This window comes from Nilaparvata lugens, chromosome 3 (genome assembly GCF_014356525.2).
Source record: "Nilaparvata lugens isolate BPH chromosome 3, ASM1435652v1, whole genome shotgun sequence".
NCBI lineage: Eukaryota > Metazoa > Arthropoda > Insecta > Hemiptera > Delphacidae > Nilaparvata > Nilaparvata lugens.
In genome coordinates, this window is record NC_052506.1 from 21627346 (window position 1) to 21650854 (window position 23509).

Consider the following 23509-nt stretch of genomic DNA (forward strand, 5'->3'; position numbering starts at 1 on the left):
AAATGAATAGATAAATACATTATTGTAAGATAATTTTTAGATTTCCGAATCAGTCCAACAAGTTCTCGGTTCATTAAATCCCTACTGATTTTGATAATTTCTTGAGCTTCTAAAACAAATGTAAATTCAGTTTGTGAAGCTTTTCATTATCAAGTTTCTGTTGCAGGCTAATAGACAGTCTGCTAAATCGATGCACACTAGTTATAGGGATTGGTGAGAATGGGTTAGGGAGAAGTTAGTTGGAGGTTAAAGTTTAGGTTAGGGACAGTATAGAGGTTAGGTTTTAGCTTTTAAATTGTAATATGATGGGTATTATTAAGCATTTTTTGATTATTTCAGAATCAATATCATATGATACTGTATCAACTTCATTGTTTCACTCACACTGAGTAGAACTGTTTATAAATATTTCTTTACCAATGAATGTATGCAATTTTTACTATTCTTTTAGTCTTGAAAATCAGTTCTGTATTATTTAATCAGGTACTGTTTATTATTTATTAATCAGTTCTGTTATTATAATAATAATTACATTATATAATAAACTGGGTATTCATTTCCAATCATATTTGAAAAGAGTGATATAAGAGAAAATGATGGTTGATAATATAGTTTCATTTTTCATTTGATGAACGAGTGCATTGCCTATGTTTAATTTGTTATTTATCTGAAATAGATGAATTTTTGCCTGTCTGTCCTCTGGACTTTTGAAAGCAGCAGGAACTAGATGAACTGAGAACTTGACGTACGGTAGGCTACTGAAGTTTCCTACTAGGGCTGATTCTCGATCAACATCTTGATGAAGTGATTGTCATCCATAATTTTTTCGTACCATAAGTACATAATCAAAACCATAGGGAGAGAAAAAATAATCTAACCTCGTGCTATTCCTCTCCCAAATTTAGATAAGGTTACACATTTTGAGCAAGGAATTGTGAATGTTTGTCTTGCAGAGAAGAAAAGGCAGGACCAACTGCAAGAGCAGCAGCAGCAGCAGCAGTTGGCGCAGGCGCAAGGTGACGAGGCAGCATCCATCCCACCAGAGATGTCCCTCGACGAACTTACTGACTTACTCAACCGGTGCTTGATCCAGAATTGAAACCCAAGTTTGAACTAAACTCTCCTATCATTTTCACGTTTTTAACCTTGTGAACTTGTGTATATACTTACACAGTATTCATATTTAACTTTATATCTTTATACAATTCACTACTGACGAAATATTCCTTTTCGATATTGTACTATTGCAACCAGCTCAAGTTAGATCCTTATCAATAAAGCGTTTTCTCCAAGTACTAAGATCCTGGTTGATTGTGAATCCATTTTATTCAGTTAAGGATTTCATTACTGCTGATCACAACACCCTATTCAATTTAATATACTGTAATGTTATTTTTACTTTCCTTGCCCTATTACCATAGGTAAGGAAAGTATTGCTTTCCAAAAAATTAAGGTACCCTAATTTCAAGTTTTTATACGTTTCAAGGTCCCCTGAGTCCAAAAACATGATTTTTGGGTGTTGGTCTGTGTGTGTGTGTGTGTGTGTGTGTGTGTGTGTGTGTGTGTTGTGTGTGTGTGTGTGTGTGTGTGTGTGTTTGTGTATATATATATATATATATATATATATATATATATATTATATATATATATATATATATATATATGTGTGTGTGTATGTCTGTGAACACGATAACTCCATTCCTAATTAACCGATTGACTTGAAATTTTAAATTTAAGGTCCTTATACCATGAGGATCCGACAATAAGAAATTCAATAAAATTGAATTGAAAATGGCGGATAAACTTAAGGTCCTTATACCATGAGGATCCAACAATAAGAAATTCAATAAAATTGAATTCAAAATGGCGGATAATTACTAAAAACCCATGTTTTTCACGGTTTTCTTGAAAACGGCTCTAACGATTTTCTTCAAATTTATACCATGGATAGCTATTTATGAGTCCTATCTACTGAAATGAGTCTCATTTCTGTGAAAATTTCAGGAGCTCCGTAATATTCTTGAGAAAAATGGCGGATAATTACTAAAAAACCATGTTTACACGATTTTCTCAAAAATAACTTGACCGATTTTTCTCAAATTCATACCCTGTATAGTTATTTATCAGCTCTATCAACTGGCATGAGTCTTCTTTCTGGGAAACTAATGGGGGGTCCACCCCATCCTTGAGAAATAAACTTAGTAACCTCCTTCTCGTGCATGAGGTAGGTAGGTAGCGCAGTTCAAAAAAAGAACACATAGTCGAGCTATTTCATCTGTAGAACAGCTGTTTCAACGACTTTAAAAAAATCATCGAATTTCACAGTTTACACAAAGGAAAAAGTACTCTGAAAACAAATATATATATACACATAATACAACAGAAGTCTGATCGTAGTTTCAAATATGAGCAAGGAAAGTTGTGTGAGTGTGTACCACAACAGATTTTATTTCTAGTTTAATTGAAGCAGTAGATCCTCAACTGATGAATTTTATTTGAAGCGGCAAAAAATACTATAGTGAGGTTCACGTTATTATGGCAGTGTTTGATTAGCAATAGTATTGCTATCCTTGTCTATCATTCAACAAAGCGGATAGCGCTTTCTCTTTCTCGCTTTGCTCTGTTGTCACATCGTCTTTTAACAATGTAGTATCAATAATAATTTGACAAAATATTTCATCTTAACTATGAAAAATCATTATAAAATTATTGAAAAAAAATTATATCTTGCTTAATAAAATATAATCCTATACTATTAAACGAGCAACTTCTGTTTATATGTTTGGATGTTTAGATGTTTACATGTTTATAATATGTTTATATGTTTGTATTTCACCGGATCTCGAAAACGGCTCTAACGATTCTCACAAAATTCAGAACATAGTAGGTTAATAATATAAAGATTCGATTGCACTAGGTCTCATCCCTGGGAAAACTCGCTGAAGGACATTAAAAGGATAATTATTATTCATCCTTGGAAAAACAGCTGATAATAATTATTTCGTCGTATGTTGGTGATGGAAGTGAGTGAGCAAGTTCATGTGTGTGGGACTGTGTCAAAATTATGACTCAGCTGTTGAACTTTTGTAATCATTCAATCAGGTACTTAGTGCCGGTTGCAAAAAAGCCGGGATATTTTCAATCCTGATTAATTCCAGTAGATCCATCTTTTTGAAGTATATTGTCTTCTCTGATATGGTTTACGTGAAGTTAATCAGGATTAAAATTTAACCGGCTTTTGTGCAACTGGGCCTTTGTGAGGGAAATTTTTGCATTCCTCTAGGAATTGATTTCAATTTACTGTGATTAGAAAGAACATTCCTGTATGAATGTTTTGAATGTTATTATAATTTATTCTTTCGTAATAATTATTTTATGCTTTTGTACTCCAGAGCGAAGCTCGGTCCCCGATATTCGATTATTAAAATTAGAATAAACAGTTCACATCACATCAATAAACCGGTATTAGCTATCGTCTATAGAAGGCATTGACAAGACAGAGGATCGGCAACGTTGTTCTACTATGTTCCTTCATTGCCATTATAACGTGGACCTCACTATAGAAGTCACCTGCTTGTTTTGGTTGGCAGAAAGTCGAGGATCCCTACAGCCGCCTTCTATAGAGGATAACTGATACCGTTATATACTAGTAGTTCTGAGAGCAGTAGACCTCGCGCTGTCATAAACCACAGTCTTCTCTAATACTGTCCATCAGAGTAAATTCTGTCCTGTCCTGTCGTGTTGGCGAGATATCAGTGTGTAAACTACTCATGGCTGTTGGGTGTATCAAAAATGCTGACATCAAAAGTTAATCTTTTTCAAGACATACAGGGTTGCCAAATCTTTATATTTGACTCCATTGACCGAGCGAAGTGAGGTCTAAGATTCAAGTCGACGGTTTGGCATTTTTCTTAATGTTTAAATGCCCTCGACGAACTTACTGACTTACTCAACCGGTGCTTGATCCAGAATTGAAACCCAAGTTTGAACTAAACTCTCCTATCATTTTCACGTTTTTAACCTTGTGAATTATAAAATATAATTATGAATAATCATAATAATGATTATCATAAAAATTAATCATAAAAATCATAATAATGAATTTTAAAGATTGAGATTAAATACAGAGTGATTATAAAAGGACTTTACAACTTTGAAAGCGCATCAGATTTCACATTTAAATCTGTATTGAAATTACTTACAGAATTGAGAAAGGTTTCATTTTGTTACAAAACACTTCAAGTTTAAGGTGTACCGTAGGTGTTATTTTGGTCCGATGTGACAGCCGTTGTAATACAATACAACATACATCCCACCGATAATCGAATTCTTGCCACTCTCTTACCAGCATATATCAGGCGTAACTTGTGCAACCACAGCGATCTGTTTGTGATCCGATTTCGGAGGTCCTTAAGATTGTCTGGTAGAGGTGGCACAAGAATCTTATCCATGATGAAACCCCACAGAAAGAAATCCGTCGGTGTTAAATTTGGTGAGCAAGGTGGCCATTGGCCCTGAACAGCCAATCCGCGAAGTTGAAAGCGAATGTATAGAGAATCCGAAAGCTCTCCATGGAATTGAGATGGTGCACCATCATGCTGAAGGAAAAGGGCACTTGTTCATCTTGTTCAGCATGACGGTCCACCACCTTATTTCCTCGGAGAAGTTTGGGATTTTCTTTGCCACGCCAGTGTGAATTGTGCCTTACATCAAAATAAAGAAAAACATATCAGTAAACATGGTTCCGAAAATGCTCTGTTTGTTACCGAGATAATGATGGTGGAAGATTTCAAATTTTCTTCAAATCATCAATTTTATAATTTTGTGGCGGCCTCATGAGGGTACTTAAGTGGTCATTTCTTATGTAAAATTAGCGGAGAAATCCAATGGAACCTGTTAAAAATTGTGTTAACTTGAACGGTCATTGATTAAATGGACAAAATATGCTAAAAGCTCACTTTTTCAACTTCAAAGGGATAGAAATACGATACTGTTGTCCTTGATTTTTGAGGGTTATTTGAATTATACAATAATGTAGCGAATTCAATTCTGAAGAAAAAATGTTCAGTTACTTATTCGTCTAAAACGCACCAAACAGCAATATAAAATCTGTTCAAACAAATTTTTTTTCATCTGTTTGTGGGGTGAATCGGTCCAGGGATCAACTTGTGAGACTGAGATTGTATACTTCTGATATCTATACTCCACTTTCTCTCAAATTTAATTCAATTAAATTTATTTTAATTACTTTATCAATACAAATTAATTCATTTTGATGGATTGTAGAGCATAACATTTAAATTTCTTTGACATTGATGTATTGAATGAATATAGGTAGCACTTATAAGTGAGTAGGGTGAATAAATAAAATGCATACATTTGAACTATTTATGCTTAACAATTTATTCCCTTACAATACAATTTAGATTGTAAACACATTATTGGAAGATGCTAATTCTTCATCTTCGATTAATATCTTTAATAAATAAATTGCAAATAAATGTCAACAATCAACAAAAAGTATATTATAAAGCGATGGTACTGTAAGAGACTAGAATAACTTTTATAGCTCAAATGAAATGCCCAGTTGTGGATCCATTTTGATCCACAGTGTAAAAATTAAATCCTGTCAAACTGAGCTGTAGTGAGAAGAAAAACAAGCTTGCGGTAGCCTTCATTTGTAAAACCTACTCTTTAGTTGATGGTATGCTTTATATTTTTGTTCTTTCACTTTCAGCCATCTTGAAAAGAATAGTCTTTGATTGAAATTAAGCTAATAACGATCTATATTATTTGAATAAAATTTTCGCCAAATATAAATATCGGTACTAAAACTTTTTCACATTGGATTAAAAGTATTATTATTTGAATACCGTATGTTATACGTTAGAATTCCAAAACCAGGGAGTTGAATGTTCAATGTATTAGCTCTATCCATGCATCCCATGAGTTTTATAGTCAGTATATTTTTTTATAATTGATTTGGTTTTTAATAGAAGATTAGTTGAACAATTTTTCATATTTCAAATTACTTTTATCATATTTTTAGATGAGCTAGTTACATTTTGATCGAAAATAAATACATGAATGTATTGAACAATACTTAAGAGAAATTATTCCATTATATTTTTTTAATTTAGTAAAAATTAAAAATTATTATCAACACTATCAACAACATACCTTCCATCTATTTGAATTATCCAAATTTATTATATTACTGCTCCATAGTTTATAATGGATTACAGTTGTACCGTATGTTCACACTCTTTATCATGAGTTAGTGAAAATAATTATATTTTTGTGCAATGTCGTTATTACTTCAAAAATTAATTTCTTACATTGATATACTGAAAAAGCCTTGAGAGTTATATCGCCATTCAAGATAAAAAATTAGTGAACAAGCACTTTGCCTAGAAGAAAGAATTAGAATGGAACATTCTTGAGTATCGCATCGCACATCTCTATAAAATATTGTTTAAACTAAAATAACTACTACATGAATAGATTTCAGCTGGTTGCTGCATCAAGGAAAATAAACTATATCAAACTTGGTTACATTCAATGAGACCAATGCTCAATATGACTAAGAATTTTACGGTACCATTCAATTGATACAGAATTAGTTGAGCTACTAGAAGTACATACTCTAGTATGAATAGACTGATCGTTTACACTAGTGCAAATGTTTTTCTTAATAAGGTGAGATAAGGAAATATAGTTATTATGTAAGGAGTATGATTTTTATAAAAATAGTAATAACAAGATATAGTATTCATTGTTAGGTATATCAATAATACTATGATAATAATTATTGTTGTTATCTACAAAGGGCAAGAGCAGAAAGCATTTTACATACATCAGCCATTGATTGATTTATCGAAGATTATAGCACAATTCCCAATCTCATCTGCAGTCAAGAAATTCGAGATGAATCTTGTCAGGTAGAACATTGTTTTGATTTGATAATTAGTTTCATTACAACAGAGGCTTCTGCTTGAGACCATTACTTATTCGAGCATTTCTTATAGCACATGGGTGATTTTTAAACTTTTAATTCGCAATCGTTAAAAGTATCTTCACTTGAAAATTTAGGTTATAGGCCTACACACAGCTTAATAATACATACCTTATTATAAGCTATTAGCAGTGAATGAAAGCTGTAAAACAGAATTCATTTCAGGAAGCATTTACAGCTATAATGCAGTTTAGGATTGACCTTTGAACGGCATTTTTAAAATGTGTCTCAGGTCTACTGTGATTTCTTTCTCTTAAGTAACCAAGAACTTCTCATTAAAAGAAAACAAGTCATTAAAATTAGACTCAAAACAAAGTCTAGATTAGAGTCATCAAGGTTACCGTATTTCAAGGAAATGGCGAAATATGCTTACGCCAATGAAGTGGAACTAGAGTTGACATCAAGTAGCCTATAACAAATTAATGGTTTTGAAAAAGTTTTCTCGTATTGTATTTATAAGATGAGTGGGAAATCAAAGGACTCCATGCTCACATTCAACCTACTCTTTTAAAAAACAGGCTAATTACTGTAGGTTCCAACTATGAAAACAAGATAATAAAAATTCTGTAGGATTGTTAATCAAATATTTAACAATCAAACGGTTCAGAACAAATTTTCTTGTGAAGAGAAGCCTAGAAGAATTTCTGTAATGCTTAAATGTAGATTTATGTTCATATACAGTAGCCTACCGTATGAAAGACTTCTGCTTGATTTTAGAAACTTATTACTTGAAAATTTATATTAGCTTCTCCATTTCACAATAGGCTACACTGAATACCAAGTTGTTGATAGCAAAGTTGATTGATGGTTATTCCACGACTTTAATTATCATACAAATTGAACTTTACGGAATATGAGAATGAATATTTTTTTTATCTGACTAGGTTTCATGGATCTGAATATGCACTCAATTCTTTTTACAAAAAATTTAGTGAATTTTGTAAGCCAATTCGACAATCGAATTTATCCGAATTGAATATCGAAGATGAGTGTAATAATACTTCAATTCAGATTTTTTATGAAATAAAAATAAAATATATTGTCTATGTTGAGGCATCAAAAATACTTGATTGAGTTTCTGTTCTGTTGATTAGCGATTCACTGAGACGATTATGATTCCAACATATACTTCATTTCCTAAATCTATTCTCTATCTATGATATTAAGAACACTTTTACATAACTTACTTATTTTCCAGTTCTAAACTGGTTGATAATATTATTATTTGACCATTACTGTATTGTAAAAATGCAATCCTTAACGCTTATGTAACTTCAAGATCTTATCACTAGGTAAGTTCACAATAGACTGCGTTGAATTAGTTTTAAAGATGTAGAATATTGTATCGAAAGAGGTAATTCAGACAATATTGTTTAATTATAATGTATTCACCTTGATAACATGAGCATGCATTAATCAAATCAATTCTCAGCTAGTGTTATTTCTTCAAAATTTTAGCACCATTGGATATGCTTGATACCAATGATAGAAGATAATTTTTCAACAAATTAGGAAACAAACTTTTCAAGTACATTGATGTATGATGAAGAGATTAATAGGTACCCGAAGAATATGAAGTTTGGTTTTGATTTATTCCAATATGTTAACTTTAGCAATGGATTCTCCAATTTCATCTTGACTAAACCGATGGTGATTAAAAGTTTTCATAATTTGATGAATTAATTCCGCCATTCACCTGTTATGAAAATTATGCGTTACTAATACAATATATTGTAATAGAAATAATTGATATTTACTGGGTCGTAGCTCAATAGTACTAATGAAAATTCTATCTTAGCCTGGATAATATCGTTGAGACGAATATCCAGCATGCATTGGAAATATTTTTGCTTTTTAAATATTGTGTTCTTTAATCTTGAAATTATGCCATCAGTGATCAATAGTCACCATAGCCCTGCTTGGTCTCAAACCACTATTCGCATAATTAATGCATTTGGAAACAACCGATTTTGTTTAAATAACTTGAGCTCCCAAGCTTACAACTTTATGGTAGAATCAAACAAGATTTGTATATACATCCATTTCTTTCTAAACTAATTTTCAATATAATATGTTATTAAAATGGTCTAGCCATCCGTATGTTAATGACGTAATTTAGCTTATCATTGAAAGTTAAAGCTTTTCCCATAGAATAAAAAGGCTAGTTGAGCCAACATGGAAGAGAAATAACTGCTTAAAAAAAATCACATCAGTAATATAAAATAATACTAGTTATCCAAGTAACTATAAGTAATAATGACAGATTAAAATAAAATGATTCCTAAATCAAGCAATTACTCAAAGCATTAAACATCTGAATCATTATGAGTATTGGGGCTTATTTTAAGGATGAGTGTAAAGTTTTAGAGCCAAATATCGGTGACTCCTAGAATTATTTATCACTATAAAGTTGCAACGTGAACTTTTATAATAATCTTATACTTTTATCATATTAACATCCTAAACATAGTTGAAAGTTGATTACGTTTACTCACTAGCCTAGATGCTAATTGATTTGTATGTTATTTGGCAGTCCAAAAATCCCGAACTTCCCATGGATTTCGATCAAACGATTAAAATACAACTTCTTCATAAATGATATCGGTAAAAGTAACTTAGATTTATATGATTGCCTGCTTTCCTATTCTCCAGCACCCTTCTAAATTGACAGAGAAACTGGGTAATGAAATCATCACAATATGATAAATGTTAACTCAAACTCTCATTAATGCAGTGAACTTTTTTATTTTCTGAACCATGGATGAGTTTCTCATCAGCCAATAATATTGATGATAGGTATATTCCGAATTTAATCACAAATATAGGCTAAGTTGCTGATAAACTTCATCTTCTTATTTTACTTCTCTGGAAAGAAATCACGTTATCTTTTAAATAAAGCTTTTCATGAACAAGCATTTCTATTCAAGTTATTTAATTTGAAAATTTAATTGTAGACAAAGCTTTTTTAGAGACAAGGAGTAATGATTTGAGAGTTTTTAAGGATAGATTCATGAATTCGTTGAATATTATACCACATTCAATTGACTTATGAGGGGAGACTAAAGAAGACGGAGCAATGATTCTCGTACCTTAATTGTCTTTTGAGGGAGGTTTGATTAGAGAGTTCATACAGCGTAAAATTCCGTAATAGATTTTTACAGAAAATTTGTTGAGTTAGTTATGTAATTAAGTCTCATTCAACATTTATAGTATAATATATCATAGAGCACAATATTATTTCATTCCAGTTGTACTCCAAAATACGATTGAAATAAAGCCAGGCAGAGCTCTTTTCAAGCTCATTAATAAAGTGGGGGATTAAGATCCATGTAATAAACTATTCGAGCACCGTTAGTTGAAAACCAGATCTAATCTATGAAGCATTCTTTTTTAAAGATTCCATATGGAACAATAGCTATTTTAGAAAAATAGGTAGCAGATTGTAACGTTGAAACTAAGATGATTTTATTAACCAGTAAGTGGAAAACCACTATTGTAAAATTGGAAATGTGTGATGTTTCTTTAATATCTGATTCTTCCCTACCAATTTATGGAATTTGTGTGTCATAACGATAAAATGCGACATCATATTATGTAGTACTGTATCTTTCAATACCCATCTCACATTTTGATCATCATTTATACTAATTGTACAATAAATAATTATTATAAATGATGATAGATTATTCATCATATCTGATTTTTGGTACCAGTGAGCTGATAGCTGTTGGAAATCTCTTGGGATATTAGTTTTAGGTAAAGTTTACACGATTCTAAATGATGTTTTGGAATGATTAGAAGATACTGATTGACATGATTGTTTTTTATGATAGCTCTATATTATGATTGTTCATTATTTTAGTTGAGTCTAGATGAGTTGTGGAAAGAGATAAGTAGTAGAAGTAGAATTAGATTGAAGAAGCGTGCATGATGGTGGATGTCTGGCAGAGCAGAGGGGGGAGGGACACAGCAGAGAAGCCCGTGACTGAAGGCATCTAGACGCGAACCGCCGAACCACCGTCAACCGCCGTTGACTGCTGAACCGCCGTCAACCGCCGTTGACCGCCGAACCTCCGTCAACCGCCGTTCACTGACTGCTCGGCTTCTCCTCTTCTTTCTCGTCCTCCGGTTTACGAACCTTGTGACCGCGGAACGACGCTTGAATTTTTGTGGCTGCTTTATGCAGTTCTGGGTCGGTCAAATCAATGTCCAGCTCTTCGGCTTCTTGTTGCTGCAACATAGATTAATGCGATTGTCACTTCATCTACTTCTACTAATTAGAGCCTCAGGGTCTCTTCACACTTAGCTACGTTACGCTGAAATACGTCCCATCTCCCAATGTCAAATCCAAGCTACGAATGTGAACGGAACAGATTCGTAGCTTGGATTCAACATTGGGAGATAGGACGTATTCTCAGCGGAACGTAGCTGAGTGTAAAGAGATGTTTATCTTCATCTAGCCTACTTCATCACTTTTCTATAATAAATAGTACTTACGTTTTAGAGAACATTTCACATTGCGGTTTTCACCTCACCTACTATTATCTACTATTATCAGAGAACATTTCACAATGAACCAGGATATTTCCTCCGCACAACGATTTTGAAGCCATTCACTGTACTTCAATCGAAGAAAGTTTTCCAAAAATAATGCTAACACAAGCACAAGACATGTGCTTGGGCAGGGCATAATGGGTGGAATGATAATGAATGAAATCTTGACTTCGCAAATTTGTATTTCTTTTGGCAATAGTTTTATTTGATTTTAAATTATGGAGTTTGGTTCATAAGATCTTTTTTTCAAATCGTAAGTGATAGTAAAATTCGAGAACAGATTCTGATAAACTGAGAAAATCACAATTGACTCAAATAATAATCATTTTTCTCATAATTAGTCTATATATAATTCAGGGTTTATCAATTTTTTACTGATTTGGTCATTTGAAAGCTTTATATATATAGAATATTTTTCAAATTTCTATAGGCCTACATTACGTTTGAGTATCAAAATGTATTGAGTTGCTGACACAAGTGTTTCAAAACACTTGGGCTACAGCTAACAGGTAGCTAAGTGACATGATGTGACTTGAGTTTGCTAGACGAGTGAATATCCTACGATCATATTATAATGTTCACACGTGCTAGCTTCGTCTCAATGTGAGATAGGCCTACTCACATAGGAGAATATCATAGGATATTCACTCGTCTAGCAAACTCACCTTACGTCATGTCTCAATATGCGACTAGCCTAATTCTCTGCTGGCTACTCACCCAAGAAGCCAAGAATTTATCACTTATCTCACATCCACCAATTGGTCTTTTTTTAGATTCAATTGAACTAGCGTTAGCGAGCTCTCACTTTTGATTCACTGGAGGCCAAAGTCGTTGTCCTTCTGTTTGTATGTTCTAAAGTAACTTTAGAAAGATATTTTCGATCTGCTTCAAATTTTGAACACGTATTCTTCGAACCTTTCTACAGGCCAAGTTCGTTGGACAATAAAATTGACTCACTCCTTCGTCCTTTTTCAGGATATAAAAATAACATTGAAAGTGCATGAGGAAATAGTTGGTTGTGATTTATTATTTAGTCAGCTAATGAATTCATTGTATGCAATTAGTACAGTTTTTCCATTCATTCATAACATCACAGACAGGCGCATAATTTCAGCAGGTTGATTACAACATAATTACAACAATTAATTTATCAACAAACTGATACGGGTTGAGATATCAATGAGCGGTTTTCGTCATTTATTTTCTGTTGGAACTCTGTATCGAAATCATGTATCACATCATCACCTTCTCATTGAAAAAAATGAATTCGGATTTATATGAGGGTCAAAGATGTTGAAGCGACAGATCAATATTTGAAGAGTAATTTTCCATTTCAAATAGAAACCCAATGAAACCTACATTCAAATTATTCTTGTAAGAGAAATATTTACTTTTTTCATAATTTCCATCATCTCTGTATAATTAAAAGTTGTGGGTTTCAAAGATTACAATACAACAGTTCATGAGCGAGTTCTCCAAATCAGGATGTCACTAGTTTATTCTTTCTTCAAATTCATTCCATCGTAGTTTTGTTTTCTATTTCACAGTCTGAAATGAATGTGATCATTGAATGACTGCCCATAAAAATCTGTATGATTGGTAGCAATTTTTATTTCTCTCCTGCTCTAAGTAGATCATCAAAGGTTGATCATCACAGCATCTTATTTGAATCCACATTTGTTACATTTGCTAACTCGAGTGGGCTGCTACTCCAAATTACTATCATAGACCATAGAGGAGATTTAATAAAGATGGTTTATTCTATGGTATTTCTTTGAAGATGCGTGAGAGCTGTTTTGATAGATATAAAAAATTGATACCCCTGCAGAACATTATCTTCGCATGCCTGGCACCCGAATAAATTTATGAAATCCGCTTCTATTCTAATTACACTGATTCACCGAATAATGTCTGAGATCCGCTTCTCCTGGAATTATATTGATTGATTATTATCATAACATTACTACTTACCACTTTAGGGTCTAGTTTCTCCATCTCCTTGGAGAGTTCTTCGTCCTCTGGCTTGTTCATTTGTCTGCGTGCTTGGTGACCTCGGAAAGATGCTTGGATTTTTGTAGCTGCGTGACACAACTCTGCAACATAATCAAATGTGCTATTCAGTCAACCAGTCTTGCCTTTACTTCCGCTAAACAATTGTTTCTGGCCATGAGTGAGTGTGTGTGAAACATTTAATGATGACAAGACAGATTAAAAGATTGAATTACTACAATCAATGTAATGTAACATAATAACTTAATTTCCATTTATATACAACATAAAATCAGCCAAATTAACACTTCTTTGACCACAAAATCACATATCGAGAATGTACATTCACAATGTACGGTACATTACAATCAATGCCTTGTAACGTAATTACTTTATTGTCGTTAATAATATCATTAATATAAACATAAAATTAACCAAATTTACACTTCTTAGACCATAAAATAACATAACAAAAATAATTTATGTTTGGATCTAGAGTTCGAAACAAAATAGATTGAACCAGTAGGAAGAGTCGTCGCCAAAATTGGATGGACAATAAATTGTATTGAATCTTTCATTTCAGTGAATTGCCATAGTGACATTTTTCATCAGATCAAGAAAGTTGTATTTTTTATCTGTTGAATGAAATCCACCTGAGGTCCCTGTTGCATGATAAAATATAAAATACAATCTAATAATACAAAGAACCAATTATCTGTACCAATAGTTGGCTGGTTATTAGAATAGGAGAGTATTAAACTATCAGCTTGTATTCTATCACTCAACAGCGCCCTGATCTTTACAATTTACTTGTAAATTCTCTCTTCGAGATGTCAAGTACAGTATGATTTCGTTTCTTCAAAAAATCAAGTTAGTACAGTATCCTATTATATTAAGCGAGCAATTTCTGTATATGGTTTTCTGGTTATATGGTTATCTGGCTATGTGTATGTCCAACGGATCTCGAAAACGGCTCTAACGATTTTCACGTAATTTGGAACATAGTAGGTTTATGATATAAAAATTCGATTGCACTAGGTCCCATCCCTGGGAAAACTCGCTGAAGGACATGTCCTTCAAAGGATAATAATTATTCGTCCTTGGAAAAACAGATGATAATTTCGTCGTCTGTTGATGATTGAAGTGAGTGAGCGAGTGCATAATGTGTGGGACTGAAATAAAATTATGACTCAGCTGTAGAACTTTTGTAATCATTCAATCAGGTAGGCCTAATTAGTGCCGGTTGCACAAAAGCCGGTTAAATTTTACTACTGATTAATTCCAGTAAAACCAATCAGAAAAGCGATATTTTTGAAATGGTCTTCTCTGATTTGGTTCACGTGAAATTAATCAGGACTAAAATTTAATGGGTTTTTGTGCAACCGGGCCTTTGAGAGAGAAATTTTTGCATTCCTCTGGGAATTGATCTCAATTCACTGTGATTAGATAGAGCATTTCTGTATTAACTATAAATTATATACTATAATTTCTTCTTTAGTAATAATGTTTTCATGCTTTTTTACTCCGAGCGAAGCTCGGTCCCCCGATATAAATAAATGATACACACTGAAAATAGTTTTTCTTGCATTGCAATATGCTTGGGACTTTCATACTTTGAAGAGATTTCATTTCCGGGAATATTGTGCTGGTTGTATCCACCATTCATTTCCGTTTGTCAACGCCGCGACTTGTTCAGCCTCCTTTGTTTCCATTCTCTGCTGCTGCCATTCTGTAGCCTGCTGCCTCTTTTCGCTACTGTCATTGATTTTTCAGAGGTCTCCACAGACGGAAAAGTGCACTTTTAGAACGGAAGTTCGTCGTTGTTTGTGAAAGTCAAATCGATCTGTGATTGTATGATGTTAACATTGAAGCTTTAAGCATGACATTTCTATAATACTTTCGATTTGGACAAATATTTGATTATTTATGAACTAATTTCTATGGGGAAATTGGGTTTTTTTCAGAGAGTAGAATCATAGAGAAACGATAGCACAAGAAGATATCGTAAGGTATGAGTTGTTTAAGTTCCGAATTCCAAGCCGATTTTTTGTTAACTCAAGTCGACTACTGCCTATTATTACTGTTTTGTTGGGGTGAGAGTATAACAACGGAACAGCATTGAACTCTATCAGCGTCACATAGCTTCACCAAAAACAACTACTAGGACTAACGGCTTGGGTGAAAGTTGGAACATGAACGCGCCCAATACCTTGGAATATCTTCTTGTGCTATCTAATCTCTATGGAACAATAGAACTCAATTAATTTGTAGGTATTATTTGTAATCATCCGACAATATAGAGTATAACATTAATGTGAAGTTTAATTGACACTGGAACTGGAATTCTCATATACAGACCAATAAGTTGGTAGACGTAGCTTACAGACGTAGACTAATTTAATTCGTTGCTGTTATAGCCAGATAAAAAATCATGCCATTCATAGCACGGAAATAGAAGAATTCGAAATCCAAGAAATGAAGATGGTAGCCTATAGTATCCGGGAAAATATGAGTCGAGAAGAACACAGGTAAGAAGAGCTGCTCGATATCTGGCTTCTATTCAAACTGGAGTATATAATAAACCTACGGTACTCCGTACACTGTTAATATACATTTCGTTGTCCATTTTTCAGAAGGTGAATCGAAAAGGGCTGGACTTGGCTCGCCAACTCTCACATCATTCATAATATGAACATAATATCTGAGATTCACAAAGTCCATTGGAAACCCCGTATTTTGTCCAATAAAGCCACTGCTAGGATATTCATATTTGTTGGCTGTATTTTGATATTACATGGTCGAATTCATTTATAGAGATGATTCTACTCAATATTGATGACGAATAAAAGGAATGAGCCTAAGGGCCCGTTCTATAAACATTATTAGGAGTTAAGGTGAACAGAAATACGTTGCTACAAGAAGCATAAAGTGTGTACTATGCAATCAAAATTATTGTGTTTACTGAACTTCATAGGCGAATGCGAATTTTTAACCAGTGAGGGAAGCTAATGTCGCAAAAATGGATCATATAGGAAGTCAGAAAAGCTGTGGACCTCATAATAACTATGACAGTGTGTCAGTGCTCTTTAACTAGATTTCGCACGCATGCTTAAGTGAGACGTCCTCCGGTAACTTCCTGTCTCTGCAGACCGGAAGTAATCGAAATAATTTAATTTGTAAATTGGGTTAGTGCGAGAACAGTGCCTGTAGAAGATCAGCATTCGCAGCAGGAGGCATTCCCACTTGTGGGACGAGCCTAGATGAGGGTTTGTGGTGTCCATTACTCTGGCTCAAATGAACCCTTCCGGCAATGTTGCCGAGTCAGCAACCTTTTCTTCCTCTCTTCTCTTTATTCCGAATCCATCCTTTCTAGTATCGAATTACACGATTCACGTATTCATTAGTTTCTAGAAGCTCGACTAAACATTTAACTCCAGTGAGTATAGAATGTAAATAATTACTGCTAAACTCCAATATATTAAAGTGGTGTATCGTGATAAAATAACTTTCTCATTCATCTAAAATTCCTTTATATAGCATACGTAAGCGGTGAAGACAGATTCATGTAATTTTTGTTAGTTTCGGAACTTTCTACTTCCCTGATGATGTGTGAGCACACGAAAGCATGCTCCTGTAAATTGATAATTTTTATTGAAATAAAGTGGAATATTGACAAAATCTAAAGTCTCTTGAATTATGGAAAAGTTCCACATCAATATTCACTATACAAACTTTATAATGTAATTCCACTTCCAACTCTACAAGTGAACTTCCATCTTTTTAGCATTCCAGCTTCCAGCATTTAACTTTCCATTTGCACAAATTCCCATCTATAATATAATTTATGATTTATTCTTTATGTTGACCGTTTAAAATGTAGTTTAGGTTCACATAAATTCAGTGAATTAGCGAATTAAGCTTGAGACCAAAGTTCTCAAAAAGCTGTAAATAATATAGTAATATTATGGTTTTCCACCCCAATCATTCATTTTCCGTCATATTTTAGTGAAAAAAAAAATTCTTGCTATCGTTTGCTGTTTAGGACATGATAGTACATATCATGTACTATCTATATTTAGAAAATTTTCTATATTATAGAAAAGCTTTTCTATAATATACATAATATAGTTTATTTAGAAGCTTTTCTATATTATAGAAAATATAGCTATAGATACTGTATACTAACCTTGATAGAAACCCACGTCGCGTCTCAGGAATTTCAGACAAAAATTAGTTGATGGTACGAAAATAACATTCGAGCAAGATCGAAAAAAGCAGATTGAATGAGTTACCAGTGGCAAGGATAGAAACTTCTAATCGGGATAGAAACTTTCTCTCCAATATTGCTGGTCGCAACTTATTTTGTTGGACTGGAGATGAGGGTTTCGAATGGTGGAAGACGCAGATGGGGTTTTGATAGCAAGGGAAGAGCTAAGTCTAAGAGCGAAGTAGCGGTGTTGAGTTGCGGCCAGTTGGGTTTTCATTAATTCTGCTCTCTTCAAGGTATTGCTTTTATTGAGTCTTGAACGGTGGCCGCGGGGGACGGAAAGACCCTCAAGGCATTACGGAAAAGCAGTTATGGAAGTAGAAGGCCAATAAAGCCGTCGTTTTCCAGCCATCCGTGCCCGTTAGTACTACCATTAAGTCCTTTCTTGTGCCCAGATCATTCAATAATTTACTCGAGCTTGTTTTACACCTTTGAAAAAGCGAGGTCGCACCGGTATGTTACAGGTGAAAGGTTCCAAACAAAGGAAAAACAGTCTAATAAACCCTATTCGATAATGATACACGATAAGAGCATATGATACATGTTCTTGAGATATGATACATCTTCATATTTATTTGGACGAAGCGGTGTTCAATTCTTGATAGTAGCTGCTTATCTCTACTTAAAAGAAACCAGGAATATAGACAGAGAAATATTGTCCAGCTGATGACATTGGCTCGGCTGCACAAAAGCCTATCAAGTTTTAATCATGATAAAATCCCACGGCAACCAATCATATGGGTTTTTTTTCGAAAAGAATGCTTCTGTGATTGGTTTTTGTGAAATTTAATCACGATTGAAATGCAACAAGCTTTTGTGCAACCGACACTTGGTTGACAACAAATTCTAGAAACAAAAGACAGAACATTATTTGACTCTTTTATTGATTATTGAACGAGCGTTAGCGAGTTCTCACTTTAACTTAAGGCCAAACTTGTTGTCCGTCTGTGTATATGTTCGACGATAACTTTTGAAAGATTTGATCAATCAGCTTCAAAATTTGAATGCATATTCTTCGACCCCTTTCTTAGATCAAGCTCGTTGGACATGGACAACAAAATTTATCGACTCCTTCGTCCTTTTTCAGGATATAACAAATATCATTGAAAGTGCATAAGAAAAAAAAATGTTGAGATTAATCATTTAGTCAGCTGGAGTATTCATTGCATGCAATTACTACATTTTTTTCATTCATTCATAACATCAGCTGAAAATATTTGGGAGCTGTCACACAGGTAGTTCTTTATGTCCTGACACATGATTTCAGCTGGTTAATATACAACATAATTTACAACTTTTACATCAACAAACTAAAACGGTTTGAGTTATCAATGTGCGGTTTTCGCCATATTTTTTCTTGGAACTATGAATCGATATCATGTTCCACATAACCACCATCACATTTTAAAAAATCCGTGTAATCAAATGTACACGTTAAACTGATGGTCCCGGCTGAAGTATAACAGTCGTAAGGCCCATTGACGGCTTAAATGCCGAGGTGGCTTATCCAACCGAGGTGAAACTTCCGTCAGGAAATCCTACCAATAGAAATCATAAGAATATTATTATTATATTTAAGAAAATGAATTTGGATTCATATGAGGGACAAAAATGTTTAAGCGGCAGAGTAGCCTAATTTTTGAAGAGTAATTATTCATTTCAAATAGGATCCCCAATGAAACCCACTCTAAAACATTCTTGTAAAAGAAGTATTTAGCTGTTTCCATGATTTTCACCAATTCTAATTGAAAATATTGCGGGTTTCAAAGATTACAATACAACAGTTCATGAGCGAGTTCGCCAACCCAGGGGGTCACTAGTTGTTGCCTCACAAGCCCTCGGGAGCCTTCTATCTTATGAAATAGCCATATTGAATAAAAAAGATACTGAGAACATCGATAATATGTTGAAGACCAGCGTCAAAATGATACTATAGTGTTTGGAGGGTGAGATTGAACTTAATAGTTGAAGCGAAATCCATCACTGGTAACCGTAGAATATGGATGGAGAAAACAACTGAGCGAAAAATGTGATATTACAAGAAAAGAGTTTTTCATTCAAATGGCATTGAAAAATGGCCTGCCACATCGACTTGCAGATTTAAGCAATATGGTTGTCTTTCCCAACCATAATAATGCTAATAAATGTTACATAAAAAGAAACACTTTGGATATGAAAAATAGTGCTGCTGTCACTCTGAGGCCAATCCGTTCTCTTTCAGAAGTGCTGTTGTACAGTTCGATCTTGCTGCCTGTCAATCTCAGTGAGCAGGCTGACTAGGAATGCTTTTATTTCTCTGGGGCTCGATCTGTCGATATTTTCAAATCCAGCTTGAGAACCGGGACGTTATTCACAAATCCATACCCTTTTTCTCTTAATGCTCACTTCATCTGTCGTATCTAGTTTTAAAAATAAAAACACAATAATAACTTAACACCATTTTGATGTTTTAAAAACTTGATTGTTCATTTACATTGTAAAGTGGTAAATTTTTGCCATCCATGTTGGGCGACATTATGTAATGGGGTGAATTGCCAATCATTCGTATGTGGTGCGGTATATTTGATATATACTGGAGCAATTGCTAAAATCCCTATTTTGCAAATAAATTTGCAAAAAAGTTAAGGCTGTCCGGCTCGCAAATATGCTGGGTTCAGACCGCAGCTCTAGCTCAGTAGTAGATGCATGAATATTCCAAATATATTTAATCACCACAGGGTTCAATGACTGGTGATGAATAATTCTTACCGCTGCTTCCATGAAGTTGTAGAGGAACACCAATAAGGAAGTCAAAAAGATAGCCGGTGACTGATTATCAGTAACCATATATTCAATCGAGAATAATGAGAATCAACTATGGGTTTTCTAATTGACTCTTAAAACACTTGTCATGAATACAGGTATGCACCAGTTTTCCCTTTTGAAATTCCTTGAAACTTGCAGCGCCAGTTCTTGAAGCTCTCTGGATCCTTATATGATTACTGTAGACTTATTAATATAATTATCAGTAAGATTTTTCTGGCTGAATAGTGCGACTATCATCGAAGGATGACAAGTAATAAATGCTCGGAATAAGATCAATATTAATTGATTCACTGATTTGACATGCTTCAGAAGATTTTTGCTTGGTACCAAAACAGATCAAACTGTATATCACGAGATGAATTAGGAAATAATAAAAAACTCTAAGATTTTGTATGCTGACATAAAACACAAAATATATTCCCATAAAATAATATATATAAAATATTCTTGATAAATATAAATTTCTTTGGATAAATAAATTTTCCAATATTTGAATAATTATCACAAGACTTATCAGCATTCACAATATTGTGAGCTGTAAAAAAATATATACGTATATTTAATACTGATATGTGGACTTCAGGTCGATTCAGAATTAGACAAATTGAAACTTGTTCAGTATATAGATTTACTAGAACATACTTTGATCAATGAATAATAATTAATAGAAGTAATTATTTATAATCTCAGGGTTTTTGAGTTCGTGCCTTGCATGGAAATAAGCTTCCTACATAAATCAAATGAATTCATAACAAGTTCTTATAAACTATATGATAGTATTCAACATGTTGCAAATTTCTTAAACTTGAATAAATTTATATAGCGCTTTTATTAATTCCCCAATTCACTGAGAAAGGCCTGCTTATGAGATCATTAGAACTAATACACTCACAGTAATGATGTTCTTGTAGTTCTTGTAGGACAATTAACTATCTCCAATAATTAATTAGGCAGGTCCTTTTCGTCTCCGCTGGGCTCGGGTATGGTCCAGATTTTTTATAAATTTCTATCAGTATTAAAAATATATTTACGGGAATAAGTTACAGTTAAGAACTCTTCAGCAACACTGAGTTCACAAATAATCAAACATTAATTACATATACTTGACATTTAAAAAGGGATTGGCTTGATGCTTTTTAAAAATTAATAGGAATAAAGAACCCTAATCTCCATGTGCTCCTCACAGATCGAGATCACAAGCCAGAGAGAATGATTTTCAGAAAAATTTCATCTCTTCCTTAAACGATTTATAAGCTTCCTTCTGATTGGCTTTCTACTCTTAGTAAGACGTGATGTAATTGGTTCCTTAAGATTCAGGGTTTTCCTAACTTAGTTATACAAAGATAAATAAAAATTTCTAAATAAATAAGTTGAGTAATAGTCTGAGAGTATTCTTATAAATAAATCTCGATATATGATGCTATAATACAATATACATTTAATTTTTATGTGAGCTTTGTGTACTCTTGGTTTTCATACTTTTTTAGATTCCAATAAATACTCGTGTAACAGTAATAGTAGTCCTTATCTATTTACATAAACCTTCCCTAGTATTATAATATAATATATATTTTATGAGTAAAAATTATAATTCAATTCGTAATAGTTGATTGAGCAATCAGCTGGTTTGTTAGGTATTGATTCAAAAAACTGTCGATTGATCCTAGATCGATTGATGTATTAAATCAAAATGAAGATTCTAACCTCAAAATGTACATGCAGTCTTTTATTTTTTATAATCTGCCAATAATAAGCAAGCCGCTTTATAATTTTTATTTCTGCCAAAGAATTCTCATCATTGTTTAATTACAATAATTTTGCATGGTTCTCTTATCGCTTAATAGATAACATGATTACTCTTTATCACAAATAACATTCGATTTTACTTGAGCGTTACCTTGACTAGGCTATCTATTCTTTTCATTTTACAATTCTATTAAAGCTCAATTATTTATTTCCAAAGTATTCCATGGTGCTACAACACCACGTCACAACATAAATAATTGACTGCATGTCGTGTTTTAAACAGCAAAATAGTGTGTTAATACATTGTAGTTCGGATGGATCAAAAAACCATTGTCAATAAATATTATTACTTCTTTCAAGGAAAAATAAATTTTGAACTCTGTGCTCAGGTTTTGAACTCCATGTGGCTCTACCTTTACATACTTTTCTGATTTAATGCTATTCAATTAATAATCAAAATGTTTATTTTGTAATTTCAATACTTTACATCCAGGTCCACATACTGTATCAAATTTTATCATTCTCTCAACTGATTTTCACCGCTCAAATAATAATCATTCTATTGATGGAAAAATGGGCAAAAATGGAAAAATGAGTGATGGAGCTGAGATAAAGGGGTCTGGTTCCACTGATTTAGTGCAGAGTACAGTTGCAGTATAAGTTACAGTTACTGTGAGTAGTATATCTTATTGTAACATTCATGAGATGACTTCACTCATCCTTTATAAGTTTGAATTAATGTTGTTAACTTTGAATGAGTCAATTTGTTGAGAGCTAGTCAGCTAGAAAGCTCTTGTTATTAGTCGAGCTCCTGACACATCTGAGTTGGGGCCATTATTTGTAGTGGAGGTGTTTCAGTTCTCTTGGTAGGCATCAGCTACAGAGAGCTCTCACAGTCTTAACGTCCCATTAAAACACCATTTCTGGTCAGTTATGACCATTTATGAGTGAAATAAACATATGAAATGAGAAAATCCTTTTTTTGACTTATCAATAACTTCATCTGCTGTGTTTACAGTTCACACATCTTTTTCATTACATATAGCTTGATTGATGAGAAAGTTTGGCTTAAGGTATACAGTGAGGATGCACATGGATCAACATTGAGCTATGCATTTTTGTAAAAAATATTA

At 33.4% G+C, this 23509-nt stretch overlaps 2 protein-coding genes across 7 annotated transcripts in view; one reads left to right on the forward strand and one right to left on the reverse strand.

Annotated features, from left to right (window-relative positions):
* The window catches only part of LOC111064384 (histone acetyltransferase p300-like), a 43011-nt gene extending 33283 nt beyond the window's left edge, over positions 1-9728 (forward strand). For 5 of the 6 annotated variants that reach the window (XM_039423292.1, XM_039423294.1, XM_039423293.1 and 2 more), the window contains exon 7: positions 954-1295. In XM_039423292.1, coding sequence (XP_039279226.1) covers positions 954-1099 — 146 coding nt within the window. In that variant the 3' untranslated portion in view covers positions 1100-1295. Of the gene's footprint in view, positions 1-953; positions 1296-3983 lie in introns of those variants that run through there. The other variant, XM_039423290.1, reaches the window with a different exon arrangement.
* The window catches only part of LOC111064390 (neuromodulin), a 217212-nt gene continuing 199081 nt past the window's right edge, over positions 5379-23509 (reverse strand). The window contains exons 3-4 of the mRNA XM_039423296.1: positions 13541-13662; positions 5379-11246 (exon numbers count right to left, since the gene is read on the reverse strand). Coding sequence (XP_039279230.1) covers positions 11103-11246; positions 13541-13662 — 266 coding nt within the window. The 3' untranslated portion in view covers positions 5379-11102. The remainder of the gene's footprint in view (positions 11247-13540; positions 13663-23509) is intronic.